Here is a 22,570-nt window from a genome sequence, read left to right on the forward strand (position 1 = left end):
ATCGGCATGATCGGTTGTTTTAAGAGGGTCATCTGCGCAAGTTTGGGAATTCTTTCATACTGTAATAAAGAAAATAGAAGAAAAGTTTTTGTTGTTAAATTTTGGGTAATATATTATGCATGAGAAAAGGTACAGGTTATGCTCGACTTACAATCACAATTGAGCCCAAAATTTATGTTGCTAAATCAGACATTTATAAGTGAGTGTGCCCCATTTTACGACCTTTCTTGCCACAGTTAAGTGAATCATTGCACCTGTTAAGTTAGTAACATGGTTGTAAAGTGAATCTGGCTTCCCCATTGAATTTGCTTATCAAAAGATTGCAGAAAGGGAACACATGACCCCAGGACACTGCAACTGTCATAAATATGAACCAGTTGCCAAGCATCCAAATTTTGATTATGTGATTAAAGGGATGCTACAATGGTTGTGAGTATGAAAGACAGTCATAAGTCACTGTTTTCAGTGCTATTGTAACTTTGAACAGTCACTAAATGAACTGTTATAAGTCAAGGACTACCTGTAAGATGGAGTGGCAAAGGATGAAATTGTCTTTTCCTCTTGCAGAAAAGCACTCTTAGTATACTTACCAGATGCTCAGAATATACAGTCATACATTTTATAGTCTTGAGCCCAGGGCAACTATAAATACGATAAAAAAAGATGTGAGGGATGAAATTGGGAGGAATCAGACAAATGAACCTGTCTGAACGTTTTGGGATTTGCAGTATGATCTTTCTCTTCAATCAGGTAAAAACACAGCGGACATATATCTATGAAGATTCTCAGCCATCCAGGTCATGGTTATCCCAAAGGTGCTTTTATTTCAAGAGACAACTGGACTTCCTTGTTTTTCTTTGAAGATGTTTCGCTTCTCATCCAAGAAGCTTCTTCAGCTCTGGTTGGATGGTAGGGAATGGAAGGATTTGTACTCCTTGCAGACAGCTGGTCATTTGCCTTCTTTTAGCAAGTCATCAAGGTCACCTGATTTTTCAAGGTCACTGGACAAAGAAGACAGCTGGTTTGAAAGACGGGTGAAAGCAGCCATCTATGTCAAAATTGAACAGCCCTTTCTCAACAGAAGGAGAGGGATACGACATCATCTACCTCCAATCTACAAAACAATCCTTTCAACAGTTCCAAGAAGGCTCCATACCCATTTTCATTGCTCAGGTGACCCTGAGGACACAAATTAACCTCCAGGTGGTCTTAATGACTCGCTAAAAGAAGGCAAATGACCAGCTGTCTGCAAGGAGTATAAATCCTTCCATTCCCCACCATCCAGTCAGACCTGAAGAAGCTTTTTGGATGAGAAACGAAAGTCAAAAAACAATAACAAGAAAGTCCAGTTGCCTCTTGAAAAAAAGCACCTTTGGGACCCAGCGGACACGACATTACCTTTCCTGTAGGCATATGCAGGCAGAATTTCATGTAGACCCACACTTAGAGATTCATGCAGATTAGTGTGTAGTTTGGTAGAGACAAGTTGGAGCTGCAGTAATTGCCCTTTTTATTCCCAGCGTTGAGAGGAACATCCTCAAAGCCTTACATAGAAAATAAATCTTTCCTTCAGCTTGTACAATTTTTTGGAGGTTAGTAATTGCTATGAACCTTGCAGCCTTTTATTTGTTAGAGGCATAATCTCAGGTTTTAAAAAAATCTAGGTGTTTTATACTTAATAGCATCCCTGTCTTGAATTTAATTTGGGAGGGAATCTTCTAGCTTGAGGTACTTATTATCACAGTACTGTTCATCTGTCAATGCAAGCATTGCCTGTAAATTCTTCGTATCATCTTCACTATATTTCCCAGTTGTCGCATTGGATTTAAGTGATGATCCTGAAAAGTAACTTAGTCTTGGGACTTTTTTCAGCCCTGGGCAACTTTTAACCTAATGCTAGAATCCAAGAGAAGGCCACAATATACAGGTGGTCCCTCCGGTTAAAATAATTTTGTATCAGTTACTAGGAGAAGCTGGCAAAAGTGGAAGGATGTAGAAGAAGAAGCGGATGATCAGCAGCAAGGTGGATGGACTCAGTTATAATTGCAGTGAAGGCACTGTTGGAAGAGTTCAAAGACCATCAGAGATAGATCATCATGAAAAAAATGCACACGGTCACTAGGAACCACAATTGACTTGATATCACATAATCACTAGGAGAATTTTTGTGACCCCAACAAGCGACAGAGTACTGAATAGAATGGAATGGAACAGAACAGAATATTTAATTGTCACATTACATGTACTTGGTTTAGTTAGTTAATAGCTTAGTTACCAGGCAAATGTTCAGTTCTATCACTGTCATCTCCCTTTTTTAACTTAAGACTTTTTTTTTAAAAAAAAAGTACATCTCAGTCCTAAAATTTTGGTGATTACGAACGATCATGAGCATATTACGAGCAATAGCAATAACATTTAAATTTACATACTACTGCACGGTCCTTTACAGCCCTCTCTAAGCAGTTTACAGAGTCTGCATGTTGCCCCCAGCACTCTGGTTTTTACTGACCTCAGAAGGATGGAGTCAACCTTGAAATGGTAAAAATCAAATTGCTGGCAATTGGCAGAATTAACCTGCAGTACTGAATTCTAACTATTGTGCCACCATGGCTCTTCTCTACTTTATAAAGTATCAAATATATATCAAATGAGAACATTATATAAGTTTATTTTAGATAAGAATTCTTAGATGTTTTTTATCATATATCCCATCTGGCATTAAATTATACATTATTATATTAAGGTGAATTAAGCCCCAGATTTTAATGTTGAATCCTTGATATACAGCCAGTATTTCCATATATCACTACCCAGTTGTTCTTCCTGCGAAGGAAAGGAGATAATTATCCACACTCAAGACAAAAGCAAACATCAGGGAAATAGTTGTTGAATCTCTTCTTAGATTTTGACCAGCATTCAGGTAACTGCAAGAAATTGTATTTGCTCTCTGAACATGTGAAGACTGAGCAGACTCCTGGAAAAAATTCTCCATTCTTTTCTAGGTTCAGGAACAGTGTGACAACTCTTCTTAAATCTATTAAATTAAGAAACAAGCTTACTAGTGGTGAATTGAGTAGCCTATTTTCACATCCTTGGTAGAAGAAGAAATAGGAATACATACATAACATAAGCATTGATGTTGATAGGAGTTGATTTCTTCATGTTTATGTTTTTAATGATTTCACTTTCCCCCTAAAGACATACCTGTGTGCAAATAGAACAAGGCAAAATAGAGGGGTCCTTCCGTCTGCTAAGTATGAGCAACACGCATTCCTTTATTTAAAAGCTAATTTTTTTCCCTTACTGTCTCCCACAATGTCAGTGCCAATTTATAGCTATTATTGTACTGCTCTGTTCCCATTTAGCTACCCAGCTTTGCTAATAGGCCAAGTGCTGTGACTTAACTTGGTTTGCTGTGACCTTTCTTCTTTGACTCTTTTGAGTTTCCCTAAACTTCAAGGCTTTTGTATCGAACAGATTTGTGCTGGGGCGGGCGGGGGGGGGGGAAGCACAACAAGCTGATATCTGCTTATGGATAAACAGGGATAAGGAAAAAGTAGATTTATTCCTCTGAATTGTTTTTTGCTAAGTCCATCATTTTTTTCAGGTAACTGCCAGGAAAACTATGCAACCCACTTTGAAAAAATCAACATTGTATTATGGAGGAACAAAATGTCTGAAACTTAAGATAAAACTTGAGTATATGTTTGTTTTTAAGAGGCATAATTTCAGCATTAACACTCTCTGTAGCCGTAAATAAAACACAGATTCAGATGAACTAAAAATTAACTACTGATTATAGTCTAGAAAAACATTCTTTAATCTGATCCCAGTTAATGCAATTTGCTGCTTAGCGTTGGCCGATGCCATACTCTAAAATCACAATATTTTTTAAAATTAAGATTAACAGTCGGCCAATATCAGCTTTGAAAACTATTTGGGGGTACATCATATTTATGGGAATTATATGGCTGCTCATTTTATACATAATAATTCTAAGTGGCTCACAATTTTCAATAAAATAAGAAAGATGGTAACAACCCACCCTGTAAGGAAAACAACACACACCATACCATGATGCCACAACATCCCATCAGTTTCCTAGCTCTCGTCCAAGGCCAACGCTTGGGGAAGAGCCAGATCTTCATGGCCTTTTGGAAGGTTAAGAGCGTGGAAGTCCTTCTTGTGAATCAGAAAACAATATAGTTAAAAGATTAAATGAATTCAACACCCAGTTTTGTCTCCATGAAGTCATTTATATTTCAATGGAATATTGAACCATGCCGAAATAAGTTCTATTCTAAGTGTGGAGCCTGGAGGTAATTTGCAGCTTCTGTGGGGCAGACCAGATCTCTCCATTAAAATATTCTAGAAATTGCTCTAGAATCATTTCAGTTTTCTGTCATCTTCCTTCTTTCCTTCCTTGTCCAGAGGAGAAAGCCTTTTCTTTTCAGCTTTTGAGAAGGAATGAAAGTTAATTACTTCAGCCATGGGCAAGCCTGCAATAAGAATTCTTTTTCATTTCAAAGAGTGTGGGCATGTCCAATGTACCCCCTATATACAAGAAAACAGGATATGGGGGCGTTTGACGGTTTATGAGTCAGAAATGGCCCTGAAAATCTAGAGTAGGCAGATACAAAGGACAGGTCTATCAGAAACCCTTCAGCAGAGAAACTGCAATTTAACATTGCTGAAGTTTCTCTATTATTCGGTTATATGAACATTAACTAATTTCATGCTGTTGAAGTTTTATTTGTTGTCCAATTATATTTGCTAGGGGAGGGGAATGGGGGAAGAGAAAGAGAAAGATTTGTATTTATTGCACAATACCTTCCCTCTGCTTTCCTGTTTTATTTGTCCAGTCTGTTTGGCTCATGAAATCTCCAAGCATTTAGGAAGCTGGGATCAGCAAGGTTTGTTCTGTGTTGCCATAACGACTGTCTCCATGGAAATGATGATCCAATGAGAGAACTTTTGTAGACTCCGTTATGGCCCCTTCTTTATTTTTGCACCATTACAGAACCTGCTTTTTTGTTGTTGCTGTTGTAGTTGTTTGATTGATAGTTTTGATAAACGTTGATAGCCAGCAGCAGGGCTTCTGGTCCAGGTCACCCACTTTGCTTCTGCTTCTTCTCCCCAGCCCCCTTTGAATTGCATTAGACAAGCAAAGGTGAAGCACCACATTAGAGCATATTCCTCAACCTGAACAACAGTGTTGCTGATGGCTCCATACTTCCTGCCAGCCAGGAAGAGAGTGGGAGACTCTGCACAATCTGGCACTCTGCCTTGGACAGCTTTGAAAAAGCTAGAGATCAGCTGTCTGTCTTGCAAGGCTATCTGAGACTTGATGCTGGCAAGGAGTATTTCCCTGCATTTTATTGCAAACCAGAAAGGAAGGGTGAATCTGCCAGATTTTATTTCACAACTGAAAAGTGGACTGTAAGCTTGCATATGCATTTTGTCCTCGTGCTAGTAGAGTTCCCCAAAAGAAGATTGCATTGTGATGTTTCATCTCAGCTATAATGAAGTGTGTGTATGGTTGTAGTGATTGAGGATGAAGAAATTTTGTTCCATGAGGAACCTTGTTAAGAAGATAATTTGTCATGTCGCTTGCTTACTCATCTGCAGAACAAATATAACTCAGAATTCAGTCTCCACCTGAAGTTTCTTAACTCTTCTGGATATTTCATAAGCAAATCATGTTGAAGAGATTGTCTCCTATTACTTCATCGGAGTAATGCTGCCTTTGAGCAGTAGCTCCCTTACCAACCGTGTTTGTGATGCTAAATAATTTGACATTTTCTAGATTGACCTTACATGACTTTGCATCCGACTGAATATATCATTTGAAAAGCACCAGATTGGGGAAGCTGCTATATAAATGCATAATCAAAATTATTCTTATTCTCAGTGTTCAGAAGTGTGTCATTACTTCTGGAGCAAAAAAAGGTACCAACCCACAGACTTATTTAGAGGAATTGCAAAGTTTATAGAAAGTTTTTAATTTTCTTTTTTAGTTAATCTTGAGTACAAGTAGTCCTTGATTTACGACCACAATTGAACTCATAATTTCTCTCGCCAAGCGAGATATTGGTTAAGTGACTTTTGCTCCATTGTATGACCTTTCTTGCCACAGTTGTTAAGTGAATCACTGCAGTTCTTAAGTGAGAAACACAATAGTTAAGTCAGTGGTGGCTAACCTTTTTGGGCTCCTGTGCCAAAAATTGTGCGCGTGCTTGTACCCTCATGCTCGTGTGCCAGCACCCAGAAGGCGATGTGAGCCCCCTATGCACCCTACGCATGCACATGCAATTCCCCCACCACCGCCACTCCCTTACCTGCACTGCGCCTCACAGCTGATTTTTGGCCACTTTGAGGCCTTTTCCTACCTCCCAGAAGCTTGAGAAAGGTTTCTGCAGGCTTTTCGTCTGAAAACTAGGCCCATTTCGTCACTTCTGGTATTTCCAGAAAAACAGGAAATGATGAAACAGGCCTAGATTTTGGCCTGAAAAGCCTGCAGAAGCCTTCCTCAAACCTCTGGGAATCGTAATAATAAAATCACAAAATCGGTAGCATACAAACAAAGTGCCTATAAAATGTTTTATAGATGGCACCTTCCTCCTTCGAGATTAGTGAAGATGCACCCCAATATGAGTCCAATTTGCTGGAAATGCAAAAAAAAAAAGGGAACTTTCTTCCATATGTGGTGGTCTTGTATAGAAGCTCAAAGATATTGGCAGAAAATTAGAAATTGGCTTGGAGGAAATGACAAGAGAACAGATCGAATTCAAATCAGAGTCCTTTCTATTAGGGATCTTTGATAAACAAATACCAAAAAAAAGTGAAATATGTAATAATACATATTTTGACAGCAGCCAGATTGGCTTTTGTACAACGCTGGAAGCAGCCTCATGTTCCATCAGAGGAGATGATTATTCAAAAAATTTCAAGTTGTATAGAAATGGACAAATTAACCTTGGCGTTAAAAGATAAAGACACTTCAATATACTACAACAGCTGGAACTGCTGGTACAAATGGATAGACCAAAGATAGATTTCACACTAAAAGGCAAAAGAGGATAGGACAGAATCGTAGTAGTGATATACATATATATGTAAGGATTAGTGTGTATATGGCATAAAATAAGGATAAAAAGGAGGTCTCACAAACTGTTGAAGATGAAAATGTTTTTAATCGTTTTCTATCTTTTTCTTTCTATTTTCTTCTTTTCTTTTTCTCTATTACATTTATGTATGTATTGTTGGTCTGTTTTAATTGTAAAATCAATAACATTTATTTTTTTAAAAAAACCTCTGGGAGTTGAAAAAGGCCTCAAACCGGCTGAAAATCAGCTGTGAGACGCGCACATGAGCAGTGAGGTGAGTTTGCCTGCAGTTTGTGTGCCGGCACAAATGGCTCTGCATGCCACTTGTGGCACGTGTGCCATAGGTTCGCCATCACAGAGTATTGACTTTGCTTGTCAGAAGATCACAAAAAGGAATCACATGGCCTCTGGGCACTGCAACTGTCATAAATATGAGTCAGTTGCCATGGGTATATAGTCATAAGTGTGAAAAATGGTTATAACTCACTTTTTTAGCGCTGTTGTAAATTTGAATGGTCACAAAGTGAATTGTGAACCATCACTGTTTTCCACATTTATGACCATCACAGCATCCCCACAGTCATGTGCTCTGTCATGTGAGTTGCGCTTGGCAACTGACTTATATTTATGACAATTGCAGTGTCCCAAGGTCATGGAATTACCTTTCGCAAACTTCTCACAAGCAAAGTCAATGAGGAAGCCAGATTCGCTTAATAACTGTGTTACTAACTTAACAGTGATTCTCTTTAAGAACTCTGGTAAGAAATGTCATACAATGGAGCAAAACTTACTTAGCAAACTTAGCAAGATAAATTTTGGGCTCGGTTGTAGTCATAGGTTGAGGACTACCTGTGTTCTATGCTAGAAGCTTTTCACTCCCCGTATGCTGGATCCCTCTGATCTGTCATCTGTCAATTTAATTGAATGACCCTTCATTTTAATACTGTAGGAAGGGAAAATAAAACTCCCCCTATTTATTTGATTGCCCCTTCACTGAAAGGGCTTTCCTCACAGGGATGATGATTAATCTGTGATAATTTTAGTTGCCCTTCTCAAACTACTTCTTGTTTTAGATGATTGTGCATTGCATTCTAACCGTATTTGAATCATTCTAGGAAGACCATTTCTGCTGTTTTCCTTCTTTTCCTAATCTTGACATTGAATTCCTATTTCTTTCAGTAGTGCAGCAAAATAAATTGATTTTTTAATAATTTTTTAATAAACTTACTCCTGCGACAAACAACCCTCTTGGGTATTAGAAGCCAATTAAGTTTGGTCAATATAGATGCAACCTATGGGTTTTGCACTTCATATTAACTTCAGCCTGTCACTAGAAGTTAACTGAGTTAACAGTTTGGTTTGAACATCCTCACCCGCCATTTGAGAGTTGAGTGTCCTGAAATGCTGATCATTTTAGGGGTAAGCAATGTCTAAACATTCTTCTGGTTTAGTATTTACTTATAAGTGTGAATTCCTCTCCTTGGTGATTATTATGAAAAACTGAAAGATTGAGCTAATTCTTATACTGTATAACTTCAGTTCTCTTTATTTAAGAGCCTTGTTTATCTGGTTCCCTGGTTTGTAATTCTGTACAAAGATGGCTAAATGATAACTTTAATTCGATTGTGTTTATTTCTCTTTGAAGCAACTAAACAAAAGGCTTGACATTTCAGTTAAATTGGGCTGAATTTCTTGTTAATTTGGTCTTAATATTGAATTAAGATCAACATTAAGGTAAACATATGGGATATTGTTTCTAACTGATGTTCTGACTACGGTCTAGAATTAAATGAACGTATTTCTACCTAATTCCATTATAATATATATTGAAGTACATAGCTCTTTTTTATCCAGTCCTGGCTACCACTGGAGTTTGCCATCCTGGACCTGGTGCCATTTGGTACTTTTGAAGTAGTTAAAAATGCATACTGTTGGTTTTTTTAAAATCTAGCCTACGGTATATCATATGTGGACTAACAATATATATGAATATGTACAGTATTGTGCCTTCTGTCTAATATATTTTGCACATCAGTATTGCTTTAATATGCAATTTTATTTGAAATGTTATTCTTGGACATTTGTTTTTTTTATCCACAATAAAACTGCAGTGACTAAGATAATTTTAATACTTATAAACTGATAACATTTTACTTGACATTTTGACTGTTTTGCTCCTTTAATGCATCCTTTTCCCTCATTTTGTTTCTCTGATATTTCACAAATTCTCATCACTGGGTATGCATGAAAGTATGCATGCAAACATTACTTGGTGTCTAAACTCTGCTCAGTCCCTTAATTTGGAGACCACTTGAGAACCTGTGGGATATAAATGTAATATTTTTCATTAAAATATGTAATAGGATAATAAACATATGCACTAACTTATATTTGGTTTCCAGTGAGAATTGACATATAATCACACAGATCCCTGTAGCTAGACAAAAACAAAAGGAAATTCCCACTTAAAATATTGTTCAGGTGTAATTTATATAAATGGCTTGGTTTTTTTTTCTGAGCAGTTCAACACCCACAGTTCTTTTGCATTAACCAAGCTAATTTCTTTTCAAAATGTTTGACATTTTAGTTTTGGTAAGCTGAAAAGTCTGGTTATATTAGTGAATTTTATACTTTCAGGCTTTTCTGTTAATGTAGGCTTAGAATAAAGTAGAATTAGCACATCTAGTTGTGTTTCCTGGCTGCAAATGCTGATGTCAATCTTGCAAGACTGAAAGTACAAATCTGCCACTGTCTCCCTTTTAGCCTGAGAGCTTAAGGAAGGGAGTCTCTTCTAAGACTTTTTCTCTACGCCTTTATGTAGTCGCGGGCTTTGGCCTCTTATCCAGCCATTCCCTAGGCGGGTCTATGACAACTCACCATCGCCAACATGTAGGAAAGCTTGCTGCGGGACAAGAGTTGCATTAATATTGAAACAATAGTGGAATCAAATGATTAAAGGAAGGATGCCAAAGGAGGGACAAAATGAAATGTGAATGACAAAAATTCAAATATTGTTTTAAATTATTTTAAATAATGAATTGTTGAATTTTTCCTCAGTGAGTTGTCCCATAACAAGTTGGTCATAGTGAGATGTCACGCAGCGAGTTGTCCCATTCTGTCCTTTATTTATCAAGAACATTCTCACAAATCCATTACAGGAAGCTAAGGCTACTTCTGTATCCCAGCCCTGAATGATCCCAGCCCAAGGAAAGTGCCTGGATTTTCCAGTGACTCAGAAAAGGCTGGACCAAATATCTTCTGCCAGTGTGATAATTCAGCAAATTTAAATATTAGAAGTAGATACAAATGTCATACACAGGAAAAAGAAAAAAAACAGAGTGAAAAGTTAGTTTTCCACTGAAAATTTTCGTAGGTTTGGGGGGTTCCATTGTCTCATCCTGTCCCCATGTTATGATTCTGTCTTTGGGGAAGAAGAGATTTCTCTCCCATGTTACTAAGTCTGACTGCATTACCCTTTTGTTATGCTATTTTTAACTATTTTGTCTTGGAGGCTGCCCAGAACTAGATAACATTTCTGTATGTAGAGTGGGTGGTGTGGGGAAGATAGTGAAGTTGAATAACCTAAAGAGACATAGCCACCTTCTGAATAAAGACAGTTATTCTTGTTTAGCATAATCAATTTCTGTTATTTGTTGCTTTGTGCCACAAAAGAGTATCAACTTGTCTTATTTTTGGGAATAGTCCATTTTAAGCTGGCACATCAGCCAGCCTTATGGAATTTGATGTACACTAGCTCCTTCACCTTGAATATATTGGAATAAAGTTTTGAATTTCTGTCGGTAGCCAGTATAATTCTGCTGCCTAATATTACTGAGTCAAAAGCCAATAATGTTTCGGGTGTGGAGAAGGCTGAATGTAAACCGTCATCTAAAGGTGATAATAGGAGCAAGAGTTGCATCTTGGGAAGGGTTGTGGTGAAGGCGGTCTGATGGACTGATACACTCCTAGAACTGATAAGAGTTATTATAAGACTTATTGCTGTTCTTATGTCGATCCAATTGACATTCATTCTTTTCTCTGTTTTTCCTTAGGAAACAAGAACAATTCCAGGCCAATCCTGACAGTTACAATGGAGCGGTGCGAGAGAACTACACATGGTCTCAGGACTATAGCGACCTGGAGATTAAAGTTCCAGTGCCCAAGCATATTCTGAAAGGTAGACAGGTAATGAGAGTATGAGAAGTTTTTTGGCCCCTGGTCGATAGAGTCCTCGCCTGTACTAGTAAAATGTCCACTGTAGCTCTGTTTAGAATTCTTCCCTTGCTGCTTTCATGGCTAGGAATAATGATGCTATCCTATAGCAGGCCAAATTTGCGGAATACTGCAGCCATTTCCAACAGCCATTCTCCAGCATTAAACAAGCCTGGATTGTCATTAGCCAGATTAAAATGTAAAGGGAAAACCACAGTATATTGATTGCATAATATTGCAGGTCCCAATTTCTGGTGTCTTCAGTTGAAAGAGGTCTAGATAGCTCCTGGGATGCGTACAGCTCTCCATTCTTGCTAGTTTGTGGAGGTTGTGTTGTCAAAAATTTGAAAAAACCCTCTGTTTTTAAATTAAAACTGCAATAAAGAGGCCCAATGGGCTTAATGCTGCTGCCATGTTTCCCTGAAAATAAGACCCGGTCATATATTTTTGGGAGCTCCAAAATAAGCACTAGGCTTATTTTTTGGGATGTCTTATTTTTTTCCATGTAAGGGAGCCCACTACTGCTTATTGACAGCTGCAGCGGGGCAAAAGACTGCGGGGGAGTAGAGCTGCTCCATGTGTCCGGCATTGGCTTACCTCAGGGCCCCCACAGCAAGGCTATCCATGCCCTGATATTTGCCTCACCTCATGGTGACGGCTCCAGCAGGCCCGTCCAGCAGTACCCTATGTGGCTGCCGGCCACTTCTGCTTTCTCGTGGCCACAACAGAGCAGGAGAAAAAGCAACCTGCTGGTAAGGCAGAGTGAAGTAAAGTGGGCGGGGGGGGTAGAGCTTCCCCATGTGTCCCGCACCGGCTTACTTCAGGGCCCCTGCAGCCAGGCCATCCACAGCTAACCCTAATTCCCCCCCAATCAGGGCAACCACAAGCCAAACCCTAAACACCCCCACCTCCCATATAGTCATATCATCTTCTGGAACATCAGCATAACTCTCCAAACTTCAAATGCCAGTGAGCACTTCTTGTCTGTGTAGCCTGTTCATAATGCATTGGCAACACAGGTATCAGTGATTTTATCCCATGAATTCTTCACCTAAGTCACGACCTCTTGCAGGCTAGGCCTCACAAAGTTTTCACACTGATTTCTCTGCATTATATTTTCAATGTAGTCGTTGATTTCCATGTGGAAATGGTCCTTGAATGGCTCGTTTATTGCAATATCAAGAGTCTGAATATAGGCAGTCAATTCATGCAGGAATCATTATTTGATGTATTTTTCTCTCTGCAAGGAACTTCTTCATCTCTTTAGTGCAGTGAGTGCTGGCTGAATCCCAGACTAGCAGACCTCTTTGGCCAACTTGCAAAACAAGTGGCAGCATCAAATAGACTCACTTCCTTATAACTTATAACTGCTTTTGTGCACCAGGCTTTTTGTTTCAAGAACATAAATGCCCGAAACACATTCAATCTTATCTTTTTTGCCCTTAGAGGTGGGGCTTTGTTTCCATCCAGATGAATTGCCAATATACAGGTAACAGGTACACTTTCATAACTAGCGGAGAGAATGTAGATTGATGAGGCACCACTCTGATCAATTGTCATTTGAGATCCTTGGCCCATAAACACTGCAGTTTCATCTATAGTAATCATGTTGGAGAGTTGGTATTTAGAAAAGTCAATGCCATCAACAAAGGACTTGAATATAGGTGCACATTTAATAAGTTTAGTATCTTCCAGCTTAAACAGTGATGTCGATCTTCTTAGAGACAGTTCATATCGATGAAGGAGTGTTGTGATGCAGTGTTGTGATGCTTTGATTTCTTCTGGGGATATTTCTAACTGTGGTGTCATTGCGACTGCAAATGCTTGAATATCAGCCTTGTGTACAACCAAAGCCTTTTCTCTCTTGTCAGCAATCCATTCAGAGATGTTGTCTTCCAGTTCAGGAAATAATGGTTACCAACTTGATCCACATTTGTGCTTCTTAGCATTTTCCTCATCCACTTGTTGATTGAGGGTACCATACTCTGTTCGCCATTTTCAGATCATACGAAAATCCAATTTCTTCTCTTTGCAGAAAGCCGTAAAATTTTTTCCCTGAGAGTCTTCCATGATTCCCCTCTTGAACTCAATAGAGTATCTTTCTTTTTGCATTAATAGGGTTTTTTTTTTTTTGGACTAATCTTGTCTGGGGGTCAAAATGTAATTCCCGTTAAATCTACAATTAAATCACGAGTGTCAAACTTGATTTCATTGAGGACTAGGGTTAGGGGTGGGTAGCCTAGTTACGTGGGCCCAGAGATAAGCTGGTACGTGGCACGTGGGGAGCTCCATCCCCCATATCGCCTCATGGCCACGGCACCAGTGCGCTGCTTGGCCTTCTGCACCATTGCAGCCCTTAGCAAGCCGAAGTGGGTTGGTAGCCACGTGGGCTCTTGCTGGACATGGCTGCTGGTGCTGCCACCATGAGGCAGGTGTCGGGGCGTGGATGGCCTGGCTGCGGGGGCCCTGAGGTAAGCTGGTGCACAGCACATGGGGTAGCTTCACCCCTGTTTTGCTTCGTGGGCACAGCACCAGTGTTCTGCTTGGCCTCCTTCTCTGTTGCAGCTGCAAGCAAGCAGAAGTGGGCTGGTAGCCACGTGGGCTCCTGCTGGACATGGCTGCCAGTGCTGCCACCACGAAGTAGATGTCAGGGCGTGGATGCTTCTCCTCACCTTGTCTTGGCAGCATTGTGAGCAACCAGATGGAATGGGCGGCTGGCTGGCTGTTCAGGCTCTTAAGTAGGGCTTACTTTGGGAGTAGGGCTTATATTAGGCGCACACGGAAAAATCAGTCTAGGTCTTATTTTCAGGTTAGGTCTTATTTTCAGGAAACACGGTGGTTGCTATTAAAGCGCTCTGAAACCCCTCAAACATTTAAAAAAAAATGGGTCAAAATTGCCCCCTCCAGTAGCAGTCCTTCAAAGTAGGCCAAGTTGAGTAAAGAGACATAGCAGGCATTCCAGGGATTCCCTTTATTATAGTGAGTAAGAGGTAGAGGACTTTGGAGATGGCATTGAAGGGAATATTCAGGAACTGTTATAGAAACAAAGACAGAAGCATTTCTGAAGACTGGGGAAAGGAGGCAGTATTAAAAGGAGCTTCAGGCTGGCTGCTCCCTGACTTAAAGGGGCATAAGAGGAAGGAAGATAAAACATATTCCATTACTATAATCTACAGCAGGGGTGTCCAACCTTTCACCTTCCCTGGGCCACATTAGAAGATGAAAATTTGGTTTGGGCCGCACATAAAATAAAATAACAGTAATGATACCCGATCATCCCAAAAAACCATAGAAAACATAGTTAACATATTAAATTTATTTGGAAATAAAGTTAGTGAGATGTTTTTATTTATTATTTATTAAAAATTATTTATTTTTTATCATGGTTTTTTTATCACAGTTTTTTTATCAGTTTATTTTCCAGCCAAATTTTGCCGTGGGGGTGGGAGGGGGGGAGAAAGCTCGCCTGCCTCACGCCTACCTCTCCTCCTGCAAATAGCCTGGCTGGATGAGGCAGGACTGGAAGGCAGAAGCAGCAGCAGCAGCGGCGGGGGCAGAAGCAGCAGCGGGGGAAGGCTTCTTCCCCCGCCACCACTGCTGCTTCTGCCCCCGCTGCCGCTGCCCCCGCCACCGCTTCTGCCCCTGCCACTGCCACCGCTTCTGCCCCTGCTGCCGCTGCTGCTTCTGCCCCCGCCGCTGCCACCGCTTCTGCCCCCGCCGGCGCCGCTTCTTCCCCCACCACCACTGCTGCTTCTGCCCCCACCGCCGCTGCCCCCGCTGCGCCCGCTGCTTCTGCCGCCACCGCCGCTTCTCCCCCTCCACCGCTGCTGCTATTGCCACCACCATTTCTGCCCCGCCACCACCCCCGCCGCTTCCGCCGCTTCTGCCCCCACCGCGGGGGCAGCGGCGGCGGGGGCAGAAGCAGCAGCAGTGGCAGGAGAAGAAGTGGTGGCGGGGGCCGAAACGGCGGGGGTGGCGGCGGAGAAGAAGCGGCGGCGGTGGGGGCAGCAGCAGTGGTGGGGGCAGAAGCAGTAGCAGTGGCAGGGCAGAAGCGGCGGGGGTGGCGGCGGGGGCAGAAGCAGCAGGGGTGGCGGCGGGGCAGCAGCGGCGGTGGGGGCAGAAGCAGAAGCAGTGGCAGGGGCAGAAGCGGCGGCGGTAACAGCAGGAGGTGGCGCTCTGACGGCGCCCGCCTTTTCTCTTGCTGCTTGGCCTGGCGCTCGCCTCGCCCCGCCTTGCGCCTGCCTCTCCTCCTCCTTCTCGCTGGCTGTGGCACGATGGTTGGGGTGGGCACTGGGCCGCATTACGAGGCGACCTGGGCCGCATGCGGCCCATGGGCCGCGGGTTGGACAAGCCTGATCTACAGTATCTCCATAGTCTTCTTCTGCAGTTGATTTCCTGATCTGGTCTACCTTGTAAGGTTAACAATGGAATAATACAATTTTGAAAGTCAAGTTCTTCTCTATCCCATCTTATACCAAATAAAATTAAGGTAGGGTTATTATTAGAGTTAGTCTGAGTTTCTTTCTCACCCTTCCCATTGCAAATAAAATGCAGAAAAAACTTGATATGGAAATTTATGATGGTTGCCAAACCCACTCACCCCCGAAAGATACCTTTAGGACTCATTTTCTCTGGCATAACTACGTAGAGCTTTCTGTCTTTACTCAGATCCAATCTTTTAATGTGTAAAGTAAATTTAAACTCTTAATTTTGATTTGCGACTTTTATCCATTAAAAAGTAGTAGAATGAACATCTCTGTTTGGGAAGAGACTCTTTGCACAGGAACATCAACCAATACTTCTTTTGCAGTGATTATTGCCTAGCCATTGTTAAAGCTGATATAATCAGCACAAACCAAACATTGTGTAAACAATCTCATTGATTTTGACTAGATTTTCCTGAGGAATGTAAGTTACCAGGATGCTTTTTCTATTCTTTTCTGAATAGAAAATTCTCCCATGAGCTGTGAAGAGCATCCAGTAGTGGGAGGTGCTTCAGTCTCTGCAAGTCTAGGCTGGGCTTAATTTGTGGAACGCTCCTCCTCCTCCACGGGACTCCTCCCCAGCGTTCCCCAGTTTTGGCTCAGCCTCGTTGTGGATAGGCAGTGCTTTTTGTTCTTCCTTGGCCGAAACAGGAGTATTACTCAGCAGGTTTGGATATAGTCCAGTTCGTTTTTTCAGGCTTTTAGCCTCCAAATCACATTACGATCTCATGACGTTAGCTCTCTCCATCTGGTCGTCGGAGATCATTTGCATTTTCGGGCAGTGCTGTTTCGCGCCTGAAGCGGCGGGCAGCTTTGGCATTGCTCCGAGCCCCCCCCCCCCATCTGCTTGTTCTACCTCCTAGCATTGTGATTCCACATTGCCTTTCTCTATATCGGCAATAGCGGCGTGGGTGTTTTCGTTCTCATCCGAGTCGTATCGTTTGATTTTTCCCCTCAGAACGCCGTCTTGGTGTGGAAAGCAGTAAGAATTCTTTCCACCCCTTCCCCCGCCGTTCCTTTTAGCCACAAGGAGAAGCCATCAGAGGCATTTCCCCACGCGGCGGCTGTTTGTTGCTGGGAAGCGTACGCGCCAAAAGCAACGGCCATTGTTTTTGCCTTTGTTTTTAAAAACTGTGTGGCCGCGCTATTTGTAACTCGAGCTGTGTGAGGTAGTTTTCCTTCCCGATCAGAGGTTTTTCCTTCTGATAACTTAAGGAATTATTACACCTCGTTTTCTTATTAGATTTGAGGCCATCTGTGTATTATTGTTGGCTTAACCCTCATAGCCTTACCCACCCAGTGGCACAACAGCGAGCACCCAGTCCCGTGTCCACCTGTGCAGGGAAGCTGTTGAAGGCCTCTCTTTATTATCTTGGCCTTTCAGGCATTCTTAATTTGGCTGTTTGGATATTCACTAAATCAAGCTGTTTCTCTATTAATATATATAGGACTTTCATTCACTCTAATAATAATAATAATACTGTGATACGACTCATACTATATATACATATATCTTAATTGAAAAAAAAACCAAGGGGATAAGATATTATCAGGGCAACTGGTCCCTTCTTGGATCAGGCTCCTGGGAGTGTCAACCGCCTCAACAGTATCGCTTTGAATAACGAGCATACTGCATCTCTTTCAATTCAAAATGGCAGGCAGTAGTAGCTCTCATCAAGGGTCAAAGCTAAATCTCAGCACAAATCTAAGCAGACAAAAGGTCATTCTAAAGCCTCAGAAAAGGATGCCAACAGGCACCATAAAGCATTAGAAAAGCAAATAGATAGGTGTGCAAGGGAGGCACGCAGGGCCTCACAGGACCTTCTGCCCCCCAGTCCAGTACTGTCTACCTCTTCCCATTCTCCTCCTCCCCTAGATCTCTCCCTCTCATCCAGACACAGCTTGGTTTCCCGAAGTCAACAGGCCCAGTTACCTGGAAAACAGACCACGCGAAGGGCTCCTACATTCACTCCTACGGCTGCTGGTCTTCGACAGGACGACATTCTTCCAGAGGAAGTTCCAAAGAGAATGAAGGCGTGGATGGAGCTGGCAATCCGCCAAGGAATTGCAGCAGGTCTTCAACACGCAGTTCTGACCAGGGAACACCCGGTAACCACTGACTATGATTCTCAATCTCTGAGGTCGTTGATCAGATCGGAGCAACACTATACCCAGGTGCAGTTCAGGGGGACATGCCCCTCCAGGGGCCACAGGAGGAGGAGGAGGAGGAGGCAGAAGAAGTGGATCACATTGATCAAATGGAACAGATTGGGTCAGGATCAATACATGACAGTGACCCAGCCCTGTCAGAAGCAGAACCCCTAGAAAGTGGGATGTCTGAGGATGAGGGCCTTATTCCTGATCAACTGGTATTTTCAGGCTTATTCTGCCCACAACTATTCAGATCACTTTTGTTTAAGGCAAAAAACATTGCACACCTGAACAAGTTGGCCCCTTTTACCACTCCAACTCCTTCAGAAGTGGGACCAGAAGATCTAATTTTCAACCAACCGGTAGTCGAGGCAGATGTGATTCCAGTTCCTCACATGTTTTCAGACCTGGTACAGAAACAGTGGGCGTCTGCAGCGGTGTACTCTGCCCCCACGGGATATGACAGGAAATATTTTAATTTGGCCCCTGATTTCTCAAAATTGTTGAATACTCCCAAGGTAGACAAACCTATAGTGGGATTAGCGTCCTCGTCCTCCATTCCCAGTGAAGCGCTGGAGGCATTAAAGCCGGAGGAAAAACGGGCTGAGCTTGCCCTACGCAGGGCCCATCAGTCTGATGGCCCACGCATCAGACTGATGGCCATGGCCACTTCCTTCTTTACCCGTGCTTCTCTCATGTGGCTCATGCTCTTATGGGAGCATGTCCCTAATTCCAACATTAGAGCACACCAAGATATTGCAAAACTTATAGCAGCCACTGAATTCTCAGCTGACGCAACTTATCATGCGGTCAAGTTTTCAGCCAGGGCCATTACCTCACATGTCACAGCGCAACGCTTACTATGTTTAAAACATTGGCAAGCGGACATTAAGCACAAATGCAAGCTGGCTTCATCTCTTATTGCGGGAGACAGACTCTTTGGCCCTGCCCTCGACCCACTCTAATCAAAACTCAAAACAAAAAGAAAATTCTACCTTTCCTTTTTCGGAAGTCAGATTCTAGAAACCCTCAGTCCTTTCAGAGGGGATCCTTTCGGCCCTTTTATCAGGGATTCTTCTTACCCAGATACCAGAGATCCCCATCATTCAGACCAGGGCAGCAGCCAGAGAGGTCCGACTTCGGGGATAGGAACAGAAGGGGTGGCCAATCCAAGAGATCCTTTCGAGGAGCAGGAAATAGGTCTTTCCGGCGTCCAAGATAACTTCCAGGACCTGGCTCCCATTGGCGGACGCCTTAAATTATTCGCGGACCAATAGGACTCCTCAACGTCTGATTCCAGGGTCAGAGACACGATCAGATTTGGTCTTGCGCTGGAGTTTCAGTCCACTCCCCCAGACTTTTTCATGTCATGCCCTGTTTCCAGAGATCTGGTTAAATGTAATCTTATGGAAACAGCTATCCATCATCTACTGGACATACGAGCCATCCAACCAGTAGCTACCAATCAACGAGGGTGAGGTTTCTATTCACATCTTTTTGTTGTTCTCAAAAGTTTGGGGGGGTGGGGGTGGAGAGCAATATTGGATCTGAAACGTCTCAACCGTTTCTTAGTATATCGCAAGTTTAAAATGCACACCCTGCAATCTATCTTACTTTGCATCAGAAAGGGTGACGTCCTTACGTCCATAGATCTGATGGAGGCGTACCTACATGTTGATATTCGGCCTTCCCACTATAAATTTCTGAGATTCTGTTATAATAACCACCATTTCGAATATGTGGCCCTTCCTTTCAGACTAGCTTCTGCCCCCAGGACCTTCACGAAGGTTCTCACAGCGCTAGCTGCTCATCTCCGTGATATTCCCGTACGACTCCAGTGTTATCTTGATGACATCTTGATTTTGTCATCTTCCGATCATCAAGCAGTCAGAGATACTCAGAACACATTACAGTCCCTACAATACGGGTTCTCAATAAATTGGAAAAAGAGTCATTTAACACCATCGACTTGGTTAACCCATCTGGGGGCAGTCATAGATATGGTGGAAGGCAAAGTTTACCTGTCATCAGATAGACTAAATAGCATTCAGCAATTAGTTAAGGAGATCAGGGGTCTTAAGAGGGTGTCCCTAGCGGAACTATCAAAATTGTTAGGCAAGATGATCTCATGTATATATATCATCCCTTGGGCCCGGCTCCACACTAGATCTCTCCAGTGGTTCCTGCTCCCGTACCAGCGCTCCAGCCGAAGCAACTCCAAATACAAGGTCAAGATACCATCAGAGGTCCTCATATCTCTCCTCTGGTGGACCAGACCAGTCATCAACAGAGGCTGCCTCTTCAAAGAGCCACACAGATTTACTATCACCACCGATGCCAGCCTGTTTGGATGGGGAGCGCATGTTCAGTCGCTCACAACCCAAGGCTGCTGGTCCGCCATAGAATAATCGTGTAGCATAAACTGGCTGGAGCTTCGAGCAGTACACCTGGATCTCTGCAGCTTCCTTCCACAGGTACACAATCAGCACATACTAATATTGACCGACAATGTAACAGCCAAAGCTCACATAAACAAAAGAGGGGCACACAGTCAAAACATCTCATGCGGGAAGCGGAGTGCTTGTGTCGTTGGGTGGAGAGCAACCTACTTTCCATCAGAGCAGAGCACATTTCGGGCCTGTTGAATACACAGGCAGACTGGCTAAGCAGGGCCACAATCGATCAATCGGAGTGGAGCATCCATCCGAACCTGTTTCAAGAGGTGGTCAGGACATTGGACATTTGGTGGTGGACCTGTTCGCTTCCCCCCTCAACTCTCAGCTCCCGAGATTTTTTTCCAGGTACCCCTCGCAAGGAGCTGAGAACTTCAATTCGCTCCGCTGTCGTTGGCCCCTGGGACTTCTGTATGCATTCCTGCTACTTCCACTGCTTCCCAAGGTCATCCAGAAACTGCTAGACGAGAGGGCGGAGCTGCTTCTAGTAGCTCCTTACTGGCCCAGATGACCGTGGTTTGCAGACCTCTGCAGTCTATCCGTATCAACACCATGGAGAATTCCGCCAGACAGAGTCTTGCTAACCCAGGGACCCCTTCAACATCCGGACCCTCAATGGTTGCACCTGACCGTCTGGAGGTTGAGCAGAGTTGTCTGAAGAGCAAAAAGTATTCCAACAGAGTTATTGCCACCATCCAAGCCATCAGACGCCCCTCAACAACTCGCATTTACAATGCCACATGGTCCAGTTTCTGCAAATGGTGTACCAAGTCTCGAATTGATCCCATCTCTCCATCTGTGGCTCAAATCCTAGAGTTCTTGCAAGAGGGACTTGACAAGAGATTATCACCTAATACGTTGAAAAGACAGGTGGCAGCCTTGGCGTCAGTTCTCACTTGTGAGGGTCTACTGTCTCTTTCCCATCATCCACGCATACGGAGTTTCCTTCAAGGAGCCACAAATTTACGCCCTCCAGCGGTACACCATTATCCCACCTAGGGCCTTAACAAGGTCCTCATCGCACTCACTAAGGCCCCTTTCAAACCCTTGACATTGTCAAGTCTCCAATTTCTGATGTATAAAGTAGTTTTCCTTGTAGCGATCACTTCTGCTCGTCGTATTTCGGAATTTGCAGCTTTGTCTATCAGACAAGATCTTTGTGTTCCATTCTGACCGGGTGGTCCTTCGTCCTGATCCTACGTTTATACCCAAAATTAACTCGGTTTTTCATAGGGCAAAAGAGCTGATACTTCCTAATTTTTGTCCCAGACCATCCCAAGGGTTGGAACTACAATGGCATAGGCTTGATGTGAGACGAGCATTGCGAATATATATTAACCGCACAGCAACTTTCAGAAAAACGGAAGCCTTATTTGTGTCGTTTCAGCCCAACACTCAGGGATGCAAGGTCTCATCTTCTACAATAGGCCGCTAGCTACGGGCTGCGATAGCGAAAACGTATCAGACTCAATCACTGCAGGTGCCCAGGGGCATAACAGCTCATTCAACAAGGAGCGCCACAACATCGGCAGAGTGGGCCACACAGGCACCAATAACTGAAATTTGTTGAGCTGCAACCTGGGCCTCTCCATCTCCATTCATTAGGCATTATAAAATAGATGTGTTTGCATCCGCTGAGGCCTCCTTTGGCAGAAGAGTTCTGCAACGGGTCCACAGGGACCAGGAGGGGATTCCAGGCCAGTCGGAGTCCCTCCCATAGGACAGGCTAAGCTTTGGTATGTCCCATTACTGGATGCTCTGAACAGCTCATGGGAGAAGGGGCATTGGTACTTAGCTGACACGCCCATTCTCTTGGAGCTGTGAAGAGCATCCAGCCCCACCCTTTTTCCCTCTGGTGGGGTCCTGTTTCACCCAATGAATTGTTAGGGCATTGAGGACAAGGGCGTTTATTTCTCTCATCTTTGCCAAAACTGGGGAACGCTGGGGAGGAGTCCTGTGGAGGAGCAGGAGCGTTCCACAAATTAAGCCCAGCCTAGACATGCAGAAGACTGAAGCACCTCCCACTACTGAATGCTCTTCACAGCTCAAAGAGAACGGGCATGTCAGGTAAGTACCAACACCCCTTTTATGTGATTTACCAGGATGCCTCTTCTAGGACTGTGCTTTGTAGAGCAAGGCTCTTCAAATTTGGCAACTTTAAGAC

The 22,570-nt window shown here is 43.0% G+C and overlaps 1 protein-coding gene across 1 annotated transcript in view; it reads left to right on the forward strand.

The window, feature by feature from the left end:
- NUDCD3 (NudC domain containing 3) overlaps positions 1 to 22,570 on the forward strand; it is a 62,095-nt gene that overhangs the window by 12,001 nt on the left and 27,524 nt on the right. The window contains exon 3 of the mRNA XM_026718017.2: positions 11,159 to 11,291. Within this exon, the coding sequence (XP_026573802.1) occupies positions 11,159 to 11,291 (133 nt within the window). The remainder of the gene's footprint in view (positions 1 to 11,158; positions 11,292 to 22,570) is intronic.

This window comes from Pseudonaja textilis, chromosome 9, assembly GCF_049901715.1.
Source record: "Pseudonaja textilis isolate UNSWEBS1 chromosome 9, rPseTex1.2, whole genome shotgun sequence".
Taxonomy (NCBI): Eukaryota; Metazoa; Chordata; class Lepidosauria; order Squamata; family Elapidae; genus Pseudonaja; species Pseudonaja textilis.